Source organism: Callorhinus ursinus, unplaced genomic scaffold (assembly GCF_003265705.2).
Source record: "Callorhinus ursinus isolate GAN/ISIS: 27379988/994484 unplaced genomic scaffold, GSC_fseal_2.0 scaffold8, whole genome shotgun sequence".
Taxonomy (NCBI): Eukaryota; Metazoa; Chordata; class Mammalia; order Carnivora; family Otariidae; genus Callorhinus; species Callorhinus ursinus.
This window is the reverse complement of record NW_027397070.1, coordinates 58819374-58839507: the sequence shown is the minus strand read 5'-3', so window position 1 is coordinate 58839507 and position 20134 is coordinate 58819374. Positions and strand designations below refer to the sequence as shown.

General features: G+C 36.6%; 1 protein-coding gene across 10 annotated transcripts in view; it reads left to right on the top strand.

The window, feature by feature from the left end:
- Window positions 1–20134, top strand: part of EML5 (EMAP like 5) — a 163405-nt gene that overhangs the window by 80556 nt on the left and 62715 nt on the right. For 8 of the 10 annotated variants that reach the window (XM_073895710.1, XM_073895707.1, XM_073895711.1 and 5 more), the window contains 7 exons: window positions 4469–4570; window positions 6113–6206; window positions 7133–7233; window positions 12673–12875; window positions 13490–13601; window positions 14851–14978; window positions 19769–19910. In XM_073895710.1, coding sequence (XP_073751811.1) covers window positions 4469–4570; window positions 6113–6206; window positions 7133–7233; window positions 12673–12875; window positions 13490–13601; window positions 14851–14978; window positions 19769–19910 — 882 coding nt within the window. The remainder of the gene's footprint in view (window positions 1–4468; window positions 4571–6112; window positions 6207–7132; window positions 7234–12672; window positions 12876–13489; window positions 13602–14850; window positions 14979–19768; window positions 19911–20134) is intronic. The other 2 variants (XM_073895709.1, XM_073895708.1) reach the window with 2 other exon arrangements.

Below are 20134 nucleotides of genomic sequence, written 5' to 3'. Positions count from 1 at the left end.
GGACATTTAAGCTGAGTAGTTTACTTGACAGGGGAGGTAGGAGAAAGTATTCTAAGTGTGTTATTTGTAAATGTGGCGCAAAAATCCCACAAAACAGCTTATTTAAAGAATTGTGAGTAACCTAAAATATTCAAATCTTAGAGGCATAATGAAGAATTAATTAAAAGAGTTCATGAGGGCTTCAGGGGCACCATTTAGCCTTAGTTTATAGGAAAGTTTCCTCTTAGGGCACAATTATTTACCCATTGTGTTTGGCAAGGATTTGGAACATTATTCTGGTACTACTCTAATGAAGACTGTAGAAAAACTGGTCATTTGCTACCATGAGTCTGGGATTGGAGGGAACTCAGGCCAGATTAAATTAAAAGCGGTGGGGGGGTGGGAGGGATGGGGTGGCTGGGTGATAGACATTGGGGAGGGTATGTGCTATGGTGAGCGCTGTGAATTGTGTAAGACCTGTACCTCTGAAATAATACATTATATGTTAAAAGAAAAAAGTAGGAAGGAAAAAATGAAGGGGGAGAAATCAGAGGGGGAGACGAACCGTGAGAGACTATGGACTCTGAGAAACAAACTGAGGGTTCTAGAGGGGAGAGGGGTGGGGGGATGGGTTATCCTGGTGATGGGTATTAAAGAGGGCACATACTGAAAGGAGCACTGGGTGTTATATGCAAACAATGAATCATGGAACAGTACATCAAAAACTAATGATGTAATGTATGGTGATTAACATAACATAATGAAATTTAAAAAAAGTATGCCCACAGGACATCCCTGGATACCTACTGCAGAGGAGGCAAAACTTTACCTCTAAACATCCTAGGTTTTCAACTGGGGATCTTTAATAAAAAAACCAAATTAACAAAAAAAAGTTTATTAACAAGTGTAGTGCACATCACGTTGGAGAAGTCTAAACCCAAGTAACTCAAAATGGTGGCTTAGAATTTCAGCATATATAGAAAACAGTAGACTGGTAGAGAAATGACAGGACAAAGGAAAGCAGTTTTAGGCTTCCAAGGGCAACACACTGTGAGAAAGTATATATAGGACAAAATTCCTAGAGTAAGGTTTCTTTGCACATTCCTCTTATGCTGTCTCTGGGCTGAATCTGTCTCCAGTAAGAGGAGAATTTATATAATCAACAGGTTGTACACCTTAAACTTATGCGATGTTATATGCCAATTATATCTCAATAAAGTTGAAAAAATTATATACATAATATACCACATCTTCTTTATCCATTCCTCTGTCGATGGACATGTGGGCTCTTTCCATAGTTTGACTGTTGTGGATATTGCTGCTGTAAACATTGGGGTGCAAAACAGAGGATCATAGCGGAAGAGAGGAAAAAATAAGATGAAACCAGAGAGGGAGACAAACCATAAGAGACTCTTAGTCATTGGGAACAAACAGGGTTGCTGGAGGGGAAGGGGGTAGAGGGATGGAGTAACTGGGTGATGGACATTAAGAAGGGCATGTGATGTAATGAGCACTAAGTATTATATAAGACTGATGAATCGTAGACCTGTACCTCTGAAAGCAATAGTAAATTATATGTTAATTAATTGAATTAAAATTTTTTTTTAAAGAGCAGTAAATGTCATGGGGAAGCACAATTCAGATTAGCTGCCACTGTCAAGAACTCACAATCTAGTATGAGTTGGATGAATTACTGTCTATATACAATTCACTAAAAATTTACTAAAAACATACTCACTTAGGTATCTTATGGGTAACTCAGATTCAGCATGTCCAGAATGGAGATAAATGAGGTTAAGCTTTCCTTGTATTTCCTACTTAGAACGTGACGCTGTATTAACCTGGTTGCCTAAGCCCTAGAGTTTGACTTGTTCTCCCTCACACATTATAGCCACTCAGTCCCAGAGTTACATCCAAGATTTTCCCTGAATATAGTTCAGTTCTCTACCATGAATGTATCTCTGCTTTGTTGTTTTGTATTTATATCTTACCTTATCTCTGCTGGCAATTGTGTGCTTTAGGATTTCTAATCTTCTGTTATAACCAACCAACTAAGCTTACGTCTTCAGATTTTTCCACCTAACCATTTCCCCAATCCACTAATAATCTTTCTTTTCTTCTGTATTATCTTCTTAGTAGCTTTTACGCTAATGTGTAAGCTCACTAACATGCAGTTCAAGACATTTAACCTATAGGCCTATAGACTCCTTATCTCTTACCAGTTACCTCCTTGTAAACTATGCTCCTACCTTTTGAGCTATTTAGAATTTGTCCATGTATAGTACTGCTTCACATCTTTTACTTAGTTCCCTCCTCTGGAAAATTCTTACCCTCCAGTTCTGTTCAACCCTCCAACTTTATCTAATTTCTACTCCTTTTAAGACTTAGGTTAAGTAACATATCTAAAACTTGCCTCACCTCACCCTTCTCCCCTCATCCCTGACTGACATGCCCCAAGTAGGCTCTAAAAACACTCATTCAGTTATTACTTTCGCTGGCACTGAACATGGTGTTATCCAAGCTTCCTCACATATTAGCTGTGGGGAAATTACCTAGCCTCTCTCTGCCTGTTTCAAAATAAGGATACTGGGGTGCCCGGGTGCCTTCATTTCAGGTCATGATCCTGGGATCCTGGGATCAAGCCCTGTGTTAGCCTCTCTGCTCATTGGGAAGTCTGCTTCTCCCTCTTCTTCTGTGCTGTCTCTCTCAAATAACATCTTTATAAAAAAAATAAGGATACTATCAGTGCCTATCTCCTAGAATTGCTTTGATTGTTAAGTGAGTCAGTCCTTGTAAAGTGTTTAGAAAAGTTTCTGGGACATAAGTCAGTTCTCTGTAAATGTTAGCCTTTGTTGTTATCATCATCATTGTTTCCATGTGAGATGTCCAGTAGGCAATTGGAAATGTAAGTCTTAAATTCAGAAGAAGAGGGCCACCTGGGTGGCTCAGTCAGTTAAGCATCTGTCTTTGCCTCAGATCATGATCCCAGGGTCCTGGGATCGAGTCCCGCATTGGGCTCCCTGCTCAGCGGAGAGCCTGCTTCTCCCTCTCCCTCTGCCTGCCGCTCCTCCTGCTTGTGCTCTCTCTCTGTTAAATGAATAAATAAAATCTTTAAAAAAAAAATAAAGGGGCGCCTTGGTGGCTCAGTTGTTAAGCGTCTGCCTTCAGCTCAGGTCATGATCCCGGGGTCCTGGGATCGAGCCCCACATCAGGCTCCCTGCTCGGGGTGGGGGGCTGCTTCTCCCTCTCCTACTCCCCCTGCTTGTGTTCCCTCTCTCTCTGTGTCTCTCTCTGTCAAATAAATAAATAAAATCTTAAGAAAAAAAAATAAATTCAGAAGAGTTCAGTGATTAGAGAGAAGAGTTTGGGATTCATTTGTTGATTTAACCATTGAAACTGGAATTGATATAGCCAAAGGCAAAAATGTGGAATGAAAGATTGGAGTTTTAAAGGCAGAATCTTGGGGAAGTTTGTATTTAAGGGACAGGTGATGAAATTGCAAAGGAAACTCAGTAGTAAGAGTCCAGGAGGTCAGAGAACCAAGAGACAATGGTATTGCAAAGTTCTCAAAAATACCACGCTTGGGCATGTGGGTGGCTCAGTTGGTTAAGCGACTGCCTTCGGCTCAGGTCATGATCCTGGAGTCCTGGGATCGAGTCCCACATTGGGCTCCCTGCTCAGCGGGGAGTCTGCTTCTCCCTCTGACCCTCCCTCCTCTCATGCTCTCTCTCTCTATCTCATTCTCTGTCTCAAATAAATAAATAAAATCTTAAAAAAGAAATACCACGCTCTGCAGAAGTTCAATAGAAAACTTAACAGTCGCGGGGAACATTTGGCTGAAAAACCTAATGAAATATTGGCTGATGGCGGTCTTGTCATTTGTTTTGTCTTTATATAAAATCAGTGTCAAAATTAGTAATAATTGTCAGCTATATTCATTATTTTGGGAGTTGTCTTTACAGGCAAAGCTATTCTATCTCTTCATCCTCATAGTTAAAGATAGTGATCATTTGAGTCTAAAGGAATAATTACAAATTATAGTTTACCTGTACATTAGTGAATATATAACCCAAGTTATATATACATAGGCTCTTCATTAAGCCTATGTTATCAGATATTCTAATTTAACTGAAAATATCTTGTTTTCCTAATGAGTTTGCAAAATTTTCCTGAATATCTTATGCTCATTGTATCTAGCATGGGAACACAGCCAATTATAGGCACTCAGTAAGCATTATCTTTATTGTGATGTATAGGATCAGATTTGTGATTCACATAGCTCATTTCTAGAAACAGTAAGCCTAGCCTCATTAGCACTTCAAAAAATATAAGAAAGAAATGTCAATCACATATATGATCTGGTTTATAGTTTTCATTTGATAAATGCCTGTAACAGATAAGACAGACTATAAAATCACCTGTTTTATTTCCTTTTAATAGATATGAATAGTAATTGTATGACTTTTATAATTCTTTCTATTGTAGGTAGGTAGGGATCCCTCAATTCACGTATGGGATACAGAGACCATTAAACCGTTGTCAGTATTAAAAGGCTGCCACCAATATGGTGTCTGTGCTGTTGATTTCTCAGGTAAGGATGTTTTCTGTCTCAGTAAGAATGACCAAAATGCAGATATATATATATAGCATTATATATAATATTATAGTGATATATAGCATTATAGTCTAAATTGGTGTTACCTAAACTTGTCACGTAGCTATGACATTCACAGTTGTTTTCAAATGTATAGTCCTAACCAAACACAGAGTGTGGGTTTGCTGGCTGGCTTATAATTAGTGTTATTTTTAATATCCATTAATACAAACATGTTTCTATTTAAAAATATCTATATAACATCTAAAACCATCTGAATTACCCACTAGTGGTATGTGTCTCCCACTTTGGGCAAACCCCAATGTCACAATATTTTACAGCCACAGAGTAAACTGAAAATGTTTAGGGTAAAAGCTAAGAAAGAAAGAGGTGAACATTGAAATATGTGTTTTATAACATTTCTACGAAGTGACAATTCCAAGCTATCTTATAAAAATAATTTCAAACCATTTTAGCTCTTTGCTGTATATTTAAAAGTTTAGGGGCACCTGGGTAGCTCAGTCACTTAAGCGTCTGACTTCAGCTCAGGTCGTGATCTCAGGGTCCTGGGGAGTCTGCTTCTCCCTCTCTTTCTCCCCCCCGCTCATGCACTCTCTCTCTCTCTCTCTCTCTCTCTTTTCTCTCACTCTCAATAAAATCTTTTTTAAAAAAAGTTTAACAAATACACATAGGGCTACAATGAAAGCTAGGGTGTGGATTGGGAAGAGGATAGAAATACCGTTGATAGAGGATTTCATTTTAAGAAACAGTAAATTTGTACTTTCTGCTGCTCTAACTGAAATGAGAGTCAGTTATTGGGGGGAAGCATAAATATGCATTTAGAGATCTAAAAGTCAAGAAATAAGATTAATGGCAAACTAAAGGAGTCAACAAGAACAATATCACTAGTAATGATAACAAAATGAGGTTTGCAAAAAGTGGCAGAGTGGCAAATGTTTAACTGTAGTTTGAGCCTTTGCAACCTGTAAACATGCACAGCTGTCAGCATGACTGACTTAGTTCAGTCATTTGTCCAACACCTTCATTACTTGTTTGATAATAGTAACAAATAATATAATTGACCTTCACTGGAAAGAGTCTTATTAATGACGAAACGTGGTTGTAACCTACATCTTTTTTCATTCAATTAACTTTTCATAGTCACTGAGTCCTATATCACAATAGAGTTCTTACAGTAAATTTAATTGAAGTAAATCTTTCCTTTATTTTCCTTTCCTTCTCATTTTAAAATCTCTTTTTTCCACTTCCCTCCATTCTAATCTGGTGGAGATATAAGGAAAACAAGGTCAACAAAAGATGTTAACAATATTTAGATGCTTTGAGAAATTATTCTTCCCCTGCTTACAAATTCTGGTTCTTTTTATAACTTTGTGTGTACATGCCTAACATTTAACATCATTTTATACAATTTTAAATATGGTGCTGTGGTTTTAGAATATGTACTGAATGGTTTTTATCTTCTGAATGTTAATGGTCAGTCTCTCTCTCTCTCTCTCTCTCTCTCTCTCATTTTTATAGCGGATGGGAAGCGCTTGGCTTCAGTTGGAATAGATGATAGCCACACTATTGTGCTGTGGGACTGGAAGAAAGGAGAGAAACTTTCAATAGCAAGGTGGGGAAAAATCTTGATATCACGCTGGCAAAATAAATTACTTAAAAGTTTTTCAATTAAAACAGTTTTGAAATCAAACATGTAACCTTTTTTTTAAATTGCTGCTGTCTTTATTACCATTGAATAAATAGTATAATCATGGTAAAAAGAAATGATTTAAGAATTCATTAGTAGGTTTATCCCTTGTGAACCTGCTTTTATTGTAATAAGACACTGGAAGTAGCTGTTATCTAAATCTTAATTTATAGGGAAAGTGAATTCTGTACAGTAAACTACGATGTAGCCATTGGAAATGCTCAAATCTTCTATTTGAGTGACAGCTGATACGTACACATGTATATCAGAAAGAAGCTATAGATTATGTGTATTTTCTGTTGCATTTTCCATTTTCTAAATTTTCCACAATGCGCATGTATTATTTTTATAATAAAAATATTAACAATTGCTTTAAAGGAGGAAATAGTCAAGTGTCAGGTTATTTTTTTTAACATCCTATTAATGTGCGACATTAAAGCACTTTTAAAATAGAGATAAATGCTTTTTTCAGTACATAGACAATGGCCAAATAAAAGATAGCTTAAGAGGAACTTTGTGTTTGGAATGGCTATATTAAGCTGTAAAAAAGTATTATAAAAATTTTTTCTTTAACTGATTCATGCCACAATTCCCTACGCACAGTACTATAGTGGGTGCTATCCAAAAGAAGTTCAGTTCTCACTTTCCTATGTTTGAAGATTACGTTGAAAAGAATTAAAATGATGACAAAGTAACAAATGTACAAGTGCATGATGACATAGCCCAAACCTGAGAGATAAGTGGGCGAAGGATTCAGTAATGGAGTAATCAAAATAGGGTATGGATTAGGCAAAAGATTACTATAGGAGAGATTTATCTTCAGAGTTAAAACATTTTGGTATTTTTTTCAGAGGGAGTAAAGATAAGATTTTTGTTGTAAAGATGAACCCGTACGTGCCTGATAAATTAATTACAGCTGGAATTAAACACGTGAAATTTTGGCGTAGAGCAGGTAAGGAAGTTCTTTTTTACTCCTTTGAAAGAAAGTATTACTTTTAAAAGTGATTTAGCTAAGTGCAGTGCAGTATTCTAGATTGGATCCTAGAACAGAAAGGAGACATTAGTGGAAAACAGGGGAAATGAATTCAGTTAATAGAAATGCACCAAACATGTTGGTTTCTTAGTCTGTAGTTATGTAGGGTGTTAACATTAGGGGGAATTGGGCAAGGAGTATACAAGAATACTCTGTTACCTTTTTATCATTTATGAAAATCTAAAATTATCCAAAATATTTGTTTTTTCAAGTGATTCACAGCTGTCTTGATATATTTTAAACAAATGTAAGATTGATTTTATTGTCATTTATTGTCTACATTGATGTAGTATTCATATTTTCAAAAGGGTTTAACTTGGGGCACCTGGGTGGCTCAGTAGGTTAAGTGTTTACCTTCAACTCAGGTCATGGTCTTGGGGTCCTGGGATTGAGCCCCGCTTTGGGCTCCCTGCTTGGCAGGGAGTCTGCTTCTCCCTCCCCTTCTGTGTACACTCCCCCTCCTCTCTCAAATAAATAAAATCTTTTTTAAAAAAGTGTTTAACTTATGAGATTAATCAAGTGATACCCAGATTCCTTTCTTCTTCCGTTAAAGACATGTTTTTTAGTATAAACTGAAAATGAAAAATTTTGTAGAAGTTCTTTTATGCTATAAAATGATACAGAAACAGAATGTTGTATAACTAGTCATTTGTAACTGTAGATTAGGAGCCGTGGAAGTTCATATTTTCAAATAAAAAATGTCTCTTTTCTAAATAACATAGTAGTACACTTATAAATTCCACCAGTTTGATATCAAAGTCTCAGTGTACTTAAACCTTTCAGATAAAATACACAAATATGGGAAGAAGTAAAACATAAATAACAATAGTTTTAGTGAAGACATTTCCCAAGTTACTTTCAAATTGTAAACTACATAGAACATGAATTGATTTTCAGACTTGGATTTAATACTTTATCACAAACTCATCAGATCATAATGTATATACGTTTACAAAGTAAAAAAGTATTTTCACATTTTTATTCCCATATATTTAAATAAAATTTTAGAATACCTTATTTATTTAGAATTACAAATACCAAGCAAGTAATGCTTATTATTTGTCTTGAAAAAAAACAAAAAACCTATAAATTTCTTTGAAATAAGAGACAAAGGAAGTAAATAGCCTTAGAATGAAGAGATTTACAATTGAATGACTTTTTTTCTTAAGTTTGATTAGTCATATATAGTAGACCTGAAACTGAACCATATGGATAAATGTTAAAACTTTGATGTGCCTTTCAGCCTTCCTCACTTCTGGGGTTCTGATCCATGGAGTTCATTAGCAAACTGAGAAATAAGTAACCACTTTATTAATCTGAGTAAGTGCTGTCTAAGCCTGTAAATGCATAACTTGATGTAAATTAAGTAAAAATGAATTCGGCCTAAGGCTAAAAGGGAACTTCTTACCTCCTGTCTCAGAACTAGGCTTTGAGAATTCCAACTCATAAATTATTAAGCTGTCCTCTAAAAAATTTGAACTCTATTCCATGGTTGGTAGGGGCAGGCAGCCACTGAAAGTTTTTGAGTGCAGTGATGATGTGACCTGGTACGATAGGAATATGTTATGCCCTGTCTGTCAGAAAAACCAATTGATTATTTAAACCGGCAGTGGCAAACTCTTTCTATAAATGGTGAGACAGCAAATATTTTAGACATCCCAGGCCCAAGGACACAATAAAAAAATATTATGTAAGGGCGCCTGGGTGGCTCAGTTGGTTAATCGACTGCCTTCGGCTCAGGTCATGATCCTGGAGTCCCGGGACCAAGTCCCATATCGGGCTCCCTGCTCAGCAGGGAGTCTGCTTCTCCTTCTGACCCTCTTCCCTCTCATGCTCTCGCTCTCAAATAAATAAATAAAATCTTTAAAAAAATATATTATGTAAGTACTTACAGAACAAGAATGAAAACTCCTGCCCTGCTTTATACCCGGTTGCCATTAACTGGAGACATTGTCTCCAAGATCAACTTGCTGCAGTGAAAGGGACTGGCAGTTTGGGCTGGAGGAACCATAGTCATGCCCCAGTGACACATAGGTCCTAGTGTGTTCTCCTTCTCCCAGACAGCCCTACTTTCTCACTTTGGGCAGCTAGCCAGAGTTAAGGCAACTCCTGGGGATTATAATTCCACTGCTAGATGTTCAGCAGTTGCCATTAGCAAAGTCCTCAAATTGTAGATCGCAACCAGCTTAGACCCTGGGCAGCTGCTAGTTGGAAACCAAATGTCAGGGAGGCAGGCTCTGGGAGTAGAGAAGGAAACAGGCATGGCTTCTGTAGCTCACAGTGCTAACCTATGGGCTCTGTACAAACACAGGTGGTGGCAGGGCTTGGCCCACAGCCTGTAGTTTGCCTCTCCTGCTCCAGATAGACAGTCCCTTCACTTGTGTACTACTAGATCCTTTCTCTTCTCATCTGCTCAAGAACATCAGTCCAGTTCTTCTTCCCTTTCTCCCCTACATCATCACTTTTCCCTCTTTACTTACTCTTTCCATTCAGCATATAAGTATGGGGTTATTTCTCTATCTTAAATAAATAAAACCAAATGAAAACCCTCCTTCAACTCTACCCTCAAGTTGCTAATCAGTTTCTTATATATGTACTATAATACCTTTAGACTGTTGTTTACATGTTCATTTTGCAATTTATTTTCTCCTTTCTCTCGAGGGAAGTCTAACCTGTTTTGTTTTGTTTTCCCTTACCACTCTACTTAGTTACCCTTACAAGTTCATGAACTACTCTGGCTGCTATGTTAAGAAAAGAGAGAGGTGTCTGGGTGGCTCAGTCGATTAAACATCTGACTCTTGATTTCTGTTCGGGTCATGATCTCAGGGTCATGAGATCGAGCCTCATGTCAGGCTCTGCACTCAGAGTCTGCTTGAGACTCTTTCCCTCTCCCTCTGCCCCTTCCCCCATTCATGCTCTATGTCTCTCTAAAGTAAATAAAATCTTTAAAAAAAAAAAATCTTCTGTATACATGTGGAATATGACCACTTTTCATCATCTTCCATGCTTACCACGCTGGTCCATGCCACCCTTATTATTTGCTGAGATGATTGAAATAGCCATCTAATTCTTTTCTTCCTTGTCATTCTCTGATGTACTCTCAACCCAGAAATCAGAATGAACCTCTTAATAAATGATATGCCAGATTTAATTCCACTAACCACTTCCTATCTCATGCAGAGTAAAAGTTAAATCCTTACGATGGCCTATAATACTGCCTTTGACCTCTGTGGCCTCATCTCCCATTACTACCTCCCTTATTTTCTTTGCTACACCATGCTGACCTCTGATACTGTTCCTTGAAGGTTCATGTCACATTCCTGTATTTGGGGGCCTTTGTTGATCCCTCTGCCTTGAACAGGAACAGAGCAGGGAATTTTGTTGTCTGTTTTGTTTGTAGCTCTACCCCAGTGCCTTGAATAGTGCCTGGCATATATATTTCTTGAATAAAAGAATGAGTGAGTTCAATTGGAAAAAAATGGGCAAAAGATATCAATAGGTAATGAATGGCCAATTGAATTGGAAAATATGACAAAGCTCATTAATGATCAGAGAAAGGCACATTAAAACCACAATAAAATTCAGTTGGTATTTCATATCCCCCTGTCTGACAATACCAAGTATTTCTGAAAGGTGGGAAAGAAGAACTCCTTTCACTATTAATGGGAGTGTAGGTTGGTCTATCAGCTTTTGTAGAACAGTTTGGCAACAGATGATACCTCTTATCTATATGCTTTCCCTTCTGCACATACACTGTGGTCATTCCTAGGCATTCCTAGAGAATCTCTTGCACTTGTGTAGAAGAGACCTTTACAGGAATGTTTAAAGCAGCATGGAGCACTGGGTGTTATATGCAAACGATGAATCATGGAACACTACATCAAAAACTAATGATGTATGGTGACTAACATACCATAATAATAATAAAAAAAAGAAATAAAGCAGCATTGTTTTCAATAGCAAATGCTTGGAAGCAACTTGAGTGCCCATTAATGGAAAATGAACAGACTGCTAGGCTTATATAATGGACTGTTTATATAGTTATGAAAATGCATAGTGTAGAGGTATAAATCAACATATATAAAATTTCATAATGGATTATTGGTGATAAAAGCAAGTTGCAAAGGAATACAGTTGACCCTTGAACAACACAGGAAGTTAGGGCACTGACCCCCTGCACAGTCAAAAATCTGCATAAAACTTTTTAAAAAATATTTGTTTAAGAGACAGCAAGAGAACACACACAAGCAGGGAAAGGGGAAGAGGGAGAAGCAGACTCCCTGCTGAGCAGGGAGCCTGACTCGGAGCTCAATCCCAGGACCCTGGGATCATGACCTGAGCTAAAGGCAGACGCTTAACTGACTGAGCCACCTGGGTGCCCCAAAAATCTGCATATGACTTCTGACTCCCCAAATACTTCTAATAGCCTACTGTTGACCCAAAGCCTTACCAATGACATAAACAACACACATTTTGTAAGCTGTATTTATTATATAGTGTAATCTTACAATAAACTGTAACAAAGAAAATATTAAGAAAATCACAAGGTAGAGAAAATACATTTATACTACTCTGTTGAATAATGTGCAAAAATGGACTTTTGTGCAGTTCAGACCAGTGTTGTGCAGGGTCAACTGTACGTGTAAGCTGGTATTTATAGAAAATTTTGAAACATGAAAAATATGACATTTTTGCCTAAGAATTTACAGATAAGTAGTAAAATGTATTAAAGAATGCATGAAAGTAATCCACATCACATTCAGAATAATGGGTGAACCAGGGAGATGGAATTGGCATCATGCTTTGGTTGTTTCAGTAATTTTGTGTAGGTTGAGAGGGGAAGATACATATGTTCCTGTAGTATTTTTTATATCTTTGTTTTCTTAAATATGTCATAATAAAAATTTTGAAGAACAATCAAAAGTGCTGAGGATTGATCAAAGCCGACTTAGTGTACATGTTTTTATCCAAAGAGCTGTGGCCTAAAAGCTGCCATGCATATGGCTGTCTCACCCAGGCAAGTTACTGATTGAGAGACCTGCATTTTTCTTTTTTTAAAGATTTTATTCATTTGAGAGAGAGAGAGAAAAAAACAGCATGACAGGGGAGAGGGTCAGAGGGAGAAGCAGACTTCCCGATGAGCTGGGAGCCCAACATGGGACTCCATCCCAGGACTTTGGGATCATGACATGAGCCGAAGGCAGTCGCCTAACCAACTGAGCCACCCAGACACCCCGACCTGCATTTTTCTTTTAAAGTCTCCTGTTACACATTTGAACAATTACAGTAGGAAAGAAATTTTATCACTTTAGAATTTTATACATTTCAAAAGTGCTACTTATATTTTTTATGAACCAGGGGGAGGACTGATTGGAAGAAAAGGCTATGTAGGCACACTGGGGAAAAATGACACAATGATGTGTGCGGTGTATGGATGGACAGAAGAGATGGCTTTTTCTGGAACATCCACAGGAGACGTGTGCATCTGGAGAGATGTCTTTCTTGTGAAAACAGTTAAAGCGCATGATGGGCCAGTGTTTAGTATGCATGCATTGGAAAAAGTAAGTATTCTAAAGATATTTTTAAGTTAAACATAATTTGATCATGGATTGTAGAGCATTTTCACAGATAAAGGAATATCGTCTTTCTGCTTAGCTGAGCCGCCGATTAATAATCTGTGAACCAGAGTCTTCCTACCTTCTTTTATTCCTCTTTCAAACTCCTGAAGACAGTGAAATGGGTCTGCTATTAAAAAGGAAAAAGTTTAACTTAATGTTTATTAATCTCTTTCTGTGTCAACAGTTGCTTAAGTGCTTTATTATCACCTTATCCTGTGAGGTAACTACTGTCGTGATCCTCTGTTCTTGAAGGATCAGGTTATGAAACTTCCAAGAGAAAATACGTATCTTGCTGAAAGTGTTAGAGCTACCTTATGGTTGCCGATTACAAACCTTGTTCTTAAAGTCCTAAAAGTAGATTTAGTGTCCCTGTAAATATTTTTGCAGATTCTCTGCTGATATATTAAAAAAACTCAATTGATTCTAATGCTGATTTGTTCACAAGCTATAACTTTTAGCTGTTAATGTTCTTTCCTCTAGAATTTTTCAGTATACAGAAGGTTCTTATTTCTAAAAATATTTAGGTCTTTATTAACTTGAAACTTTTACTTTCAAAGGGATTCGTAACTGGAGGAAAAGATGGTGTAGTAGCTCTTTGGGATGACTCCTTTGAAAGATGTCTCAAGACCTATGCTATAAAAAGAGCTGCTTTGGCACCAGGATCTAAAGGTGATTTGAGGGGCGCCTGGGTGGCTCAGTCGGTTAAACATCTACCTTCAGCTCAGGTCATGATCCCGGCCCGGGGTCCTGAGATCGTGCCCCACGTCGGGCTCTCTGCTCAGTGGGGAGTCTGCTTCTCCTTCTCCCTCTGCCTGCTGCTCTGCCTACGTATGCTCTCTCATTCTGTCAAATAAATAAAATCTTTAAAAAAAATAAGTGATTTGAGATTTAATTTCCTTTGTAGGATAAAAGATTAATTGCTCATTAACATGAGCGGTCACTGAGGTAGAACACATGGCCTACATTTTTCCTTCTTTACTAGATAGGCATCAGAATTTAATGGGAGAAGCCATTTAACTAGAGCCACAATCCTTGCTGTCCTTTCAAAAATCTATTTTCTTTGATACAGATGGTAAAATATTAACCAAGTACAAGATTATTCATGGTAATTTTGATCATTTTTAACGTTTCAAAGAAAATTGCCCCATGAGCATCACACTTACCACCAGTCAAGAATTTGTTTTTAAGCTTGGCATTTTGTTTCACATTTGTTTTGTTGACCTTGCCTGTCTATCCCTGCATGCCCTTCCTTTTGCCCTTTCTTTCAGTGTATTAAGGTACTATATCACACTCTCTCTGACTTGTAGGCCTTTCTGTATGCTATTACTTTGCCTAGAATTTGCCCTTTCTCCTCCCTCCTGCCTCCTCCAGTTACCTGACCACAGACTCATTTTTCAGATCTCAATAGGGTGATTTCTAACACTTCCATCTCCCCTCCACCCCCTCAAAAAAGGGAAAATTCCCTTACATTTGTCCCTGTTTCAATACGCTCCTCACAGAGGGTCTGTAAGGGCAGGAGCTGTCTCTCTTATGTTTAGCAGACATCGGAAGCCTTCCTAGGACACAGTAGACATAAATGAATCAATCTTAAGTTGAATTGAATTAAAATTACTACCAGAATATTGTAGGTGCTCTAAGAAGGTAAGGAGGTGAATGAGGAGGGGCAAATATAAGAGGAAAAGAAACAGTCATCAGAATAGTAGTAAAAGATCTGGGATAATAGAGAATTATAGTATGTTTTGAGATAAGCGATTGTTTTGCGATTAGTAAATTCAGTGCATTTATTAGAATACTTAAAATACAGGGAAAAGCAACCTTGTAATGTGATTTTCATTGTCAAAATAGCATCGTTGGCAATATACATCTTTGTATTCTAGTAACTTTAAACCTAGAAGAACATCTCCATTTAACATTTCAGGTCTTCTCTTGGAAGATAACCCATCTATACGTGCCATATCATTAGGACATGGTCATATTTTAATTGGCACAAAGAATGGTGAAATACTAGAAGTGGATAAAAGTGGCCCAATAACACTTCTGGTCCAGGTAATTTGAAAAGTTAATATACCTTTTTTCTCTTTGTATGCCATTGATTCAATACCAAAGAGCCAAAAGTTAACAGTAGTGAAAAATAATGCTAAATTAATTAGGGAAATATTTGATAATATATACCAAAACATTTTAATTTAATTACAGCTAAATGAATAGGTACCAGTAAATAAATATGCATGTTATCATGTGGAATAACTGCCAGTATTTTAAGTAATTTCTTATAGTAAAACAAGAAACCAATGAAAAGAAAAAACAGTTGTAATTAATTTAACCAAATCAATTTATTTCATATTTATTTTTATTTCTTTGAAGTATATTTGTTGAACCTCAGGCAGTTTTTCTTTGAAACTATTTTCATTATTAAGTTTCTAATTTAAATAAATCAATGTGTGCTAAAAATTTTATTGCTGAAAACATCACTGAAAATGTTAATAAAAATCTAGCAATATAAACACTTGTATGGTAAAAATATAAAATGAAAGAACAGGATCAGCTGATCCTTAACATTTTTATCAGGAATACTGTTAAATTTCCTGTATGTACTGTTTTTCTGAAAGTAGGGAGACAAATAATACTATAAAACTCAGCAAATGAGGTAGGATCTACCCTATTGAAAGTGTCCTCCTGCAACTCTATATAGTAACACCAATTTTGAGTTTACCTTTTATTCTGAAAAAGAATTACGTTCTTTCTTACTACAGACTTATTTCTTCTCCAACCCCACTTCCCCCCCACCTCACTTATGTTAAAACACCACAGAGCACACATAGAGGAGAACACTGCGCATGCTTTAATGTTAATATAAAATGCTGATGTGCCAAGGAGAATTTGTAAGCAAATAACAAAATGTTTTATACTGAATTTACTGTCAAACTTTGGTGTCTTACTCTTAACTTCAGTCGCATAATATTCCTTTGAAGTAAAAAGATGATGGAGTCATGGTGTTTAACATGTTTATGATCTCTTAGAAAATATTAGCACAACTACACTTTTACAGATGAATCCACGGACAGAACTTTTCAAAAAGACAATTTTATAATTGTAAGAAAAGGTTTGAAGTGATAAATGACATCCTATTATTTTTTATATTATAGTGTGTAAGATTTTAAATATCTACTGTCTTTCTCCTAAACATCAGAAACAAGACGATACCATGTCTCACCATTATTGTCCAACATTGTGTGAGAGGTCTTAGCCAATCTAGAAAAACATTATAAAGTGTGTGTTGGAAACAAATGGATAAGACTGTCACTATTTGCAGATATAACCCTATACCTTGGGTATTCAAGAGAATAAACTGAAAAATTATTAGAACTAATTATGAAGTCCTGTAAAGTGAAATTCAAAATCAGCATGTAAAAATCAATAGCATTTCTTCAAATCAGCAATAACCGGTTAGAAAATATGATACAAAAATGGTACTCCCAAAGAAAACTATACAATAACCAGGAAAAAACATGCAAGATCAGTGTTAAGAAAACTATAAAGTTTACTAAAGACCTAAAAGAGCTAAATAACTTGTGAATTCAATATGATCATAAACCAAATCCAAATGAGATTTTTCAGAAATTCTCTGAAGAGTTTTAAAAAATCATCTAGAAGAAAAAAATACCCAAAAATAGTCCAAACATTTTTGAGAAACTCCATGTTAGAAATAAGATAATATAAAACTATAATAATTAAAAGTGTGGAGATATACAGGGAAATGCAAATCAAAACCACAGTGTGATAGATATCACCTCCCACCTGTCATAATGGCTAAAATCAAAAACTCAAGAAACGACAAGCATTGGCAAGGATGTGGAAAAAAAGAAACACTTGTGCACTGTTGGTAGGAATGCAGACTGGGGCAGCCACTCAAAACAGCATGGGGGTTCCTCAAAAACTTGAAACTAGAATGACCCTGTGATTCAGTAATACTACAGGATATTTACCTAAAGAATGCAAAAACACTAATTTGAAGGGGTACATGCACTCTGTGTTTATTGCAGCATTATTTATAGTATCCAAATTATGGAAGCAACCAAAGTGTCTGTCAGTAGATGAATGTATAAAATAGATGTGTGTGCATATTATATATATAATATATATATAATATGCACACACACAATGGAATATTATTCAGCCATAGAAAAAGAATGAAATCTTGCCATTTGCAAGATAACAACATGGATAGAGCTCGAGAGTATAATGCTAAGCAAAATAAACCAATCAGAGAAATACAAATACCATCTGATTTCACTCACGTGTGGAATTTAAGAAACAAAACAAATGAACAAAGGGAAAAAAATAGAGACCAAAAAACAGATCCTTAACTGTAGAGAACAAACTGATGGTTACCAGAGGGGAGGTGGTTGGGGGATGGGTGGTATAGATGAAGGGGATTAAGAGTGCATTTATCTTGGTGAGCACTGAGTAATATATAGAACTGTTGAATCACTCTATTCTACACCTGAAACGAACACCGTATGATTATCTACACTGGAATTAAAAAAGTGTGTAGATGTATGTACACAACAGAAGTACATTCAGATGTATATAAAAAAACCATGTACAGCATTCTTTGTAACAGTATTTTATGGATCAGTTTGGGGAGTAGCGTCTCTTAATAATATTAAATTATATCCATGAACATGAGATCTCTCCATTTTTTTAGATCTTTAACTTTTTTCAATAGTATTATAGTTTTCAGTATACAAATCTCACAGTTATTTTTTTTAATAACAGACCTCATTTATTCTAGTAGTTTTTTAGTGGATTTTTCAGATTTTCTCTATATAAGATCATGAGTTGCAAATATAGTTTTACTATATTCCCTTTCCAGTCAGGATGGCTGTTATTTCTTTTTCTTGCCTAATTATCCTGGCTGGAATCTTCAGTACAATGTAGAATAGAAGTAGTGAGAGCATCCTTGTCTTGTTTCTAATTTTAGGGAGGAAGCATCCAATATTTTACCATTATGTTTAAGTAATCTCTACACCCAACGTGGGCTCGAACTCATAACTCCTTACAATTAAATTTAATGCTAACTGTGGATTTTTCAGATTGAAGAATTTACTTTTTTCTGATTCTTCAGATTAAAGAATTACTCTTCTGTTCCTAGTGTGATGCAAGTTTTTATCATGAAAGATTATGTCCATTGTCAAATGCTTTTTCTTTGTCTATTGAGAGATGATAGTGTGGTTTTTATTTTATTCTATTGATAAGGTGTATTACATTGATTGTTTTTCACCTTTTAAATCAACCTTGCATCCCTAGTTGGTTGTGGTGTATAATTGTTTTTTGTTTTTGTATGTGTTGGAATCAGTTTGCTATTTTTGAGGATTTTAGCATCCACGTACTGTGTAGAGAGGTTAATTGGTGTATAGTTTCCTTGTGATGTCTGTCTGGTTTTGGTATCAGGCTCATCTTGGCTATGTAAAATGATGTGGGAAGTGGTCTCTCCTCTTTGATAGTCTTTTTCCCTGTCCATACCCAGTCACTAAGTCCATTAAGTTGCTGGCTGATTGCTCTACTGTTTTCAACATTTACCCCAGAGCATAAATTGCTCCATAGATTAAGCTAATCAAATTCAGGCTCCCTAAAAGGGACACCATTCCCTAGATTAGTGTTTGAGATTTATTCTGACTTGAAGCAGTCTCCTCCCAGGTATCTCTGAGATTGCCCTGGTTCTTTTGGACAAACTCACTGGCCTTCAGTTTAGCTTATATAGCTAATAAGTACCAGTTACCTCCAATTACCTTTCATCATAACCTTCATTGTTTTCAAGAGCATTTTTAGGCTTGAACTTTTATACACTGTGTAATAAATGAAGTCATTTCCTTTGAGAAGATTAGGAGCTGTTTTACTGCTTGCTTCTTCCTCAAGGCACAATCTCTGATCCAAGGCTCTGAAGTTGAGGGTGAGCACAATGGAGTGCTCCTTTCTGAGTGTCCGTTGCTTTAGAAGCTGAGTGCTCAGTTTAAGGTGGGGGTAGTAGGGAGCAGTAGCCTTAGGTCTTCTTGAATTGATATTAAGCCCCAGTATTCTTAGTGGCATGACCCCAAATGTAGAGCCTCCCTCTCAGAATAGGAATGGGCAGAAGGGAATTTCTACCTGTGTGCAGCACTCATCAAGGATTTAGCCTCTAGCAAGTAGCTGGGGGCAGGATGAGAAATGCCAGTCACCTGCCCCTTCTGGGAAGACAGTCCATTATATTGGGACGGGGGGAGGAGAGTGCCCACACCCTGTGTTCTTGGTTACATCAGACTGGTGTGGACTTTTCAAGTCAGTGAGTTGGAAAGAGGGAGGAAAGGAGTGGGTCTCAGTTCAAATACTACAAAACTCCCATCGTTCTTACCAGATTTTAGCAGATTTTTTGAATAAATGTTTCTTTTGTCATAACTCCTTAGAACCATTTCCAGGAACCTTAAATTTTTTTTTATTAATTTCATCAGCTTCACTGGGGAGCTGGTCTGCAGCGCTCCTTACTCTCTCATAAAGGAAGTTCCTCCTGTATGGGTAATTTTTAACATTCCAAGGCAGCCAATTCCTATTCTCTCCACTCAGTGAAATTTTAGGATTTTAAATTAATTTTGATACTAACTTGGTTATATTGTAATTGTGAAGATAAAGTTGATACAAAATTATTTTTAGGTATATTCCAAAGATAAAGAGAAAAGTTTTATTAGATTACTCTATTATTCATTATCCTATCATTATATAGTGTCAGTTGTTGTCTGTAGTTTTCTTCTAAATACACACATAGTTAGGTTAAATTGATCTTAACTCTGTTTTCTTTGTAGGGACACATGGAAGGAGAGGTGTGGGGTTTGGCTACACATCCTTATCTGCCCATCTGTGCTACTGTAAGTGATGATAAAACCTTAAGAATATGGGATCTCTCTCCTAGTCATTGTATGTTGGCTGTCCGGAAACTGAAAAAGGGTAAGAGGCTCTCAGGCTTGAACATAGATTAAGTTGTCACAGTTTTTTAACCCTCACAAATGTAAGAAAGCAATAGTAGGTATATAAAAAAGACTAAATATTCATTCCATGTGCACTTGCTCATGATGCTTTTTAAAGAAAATGAATTATACCCAGTCTTTGCTATGGGACCTCCTCTGATCATACCTATCCTGAGCCAGTTTGCAATGTTATGTTGGAAAGAA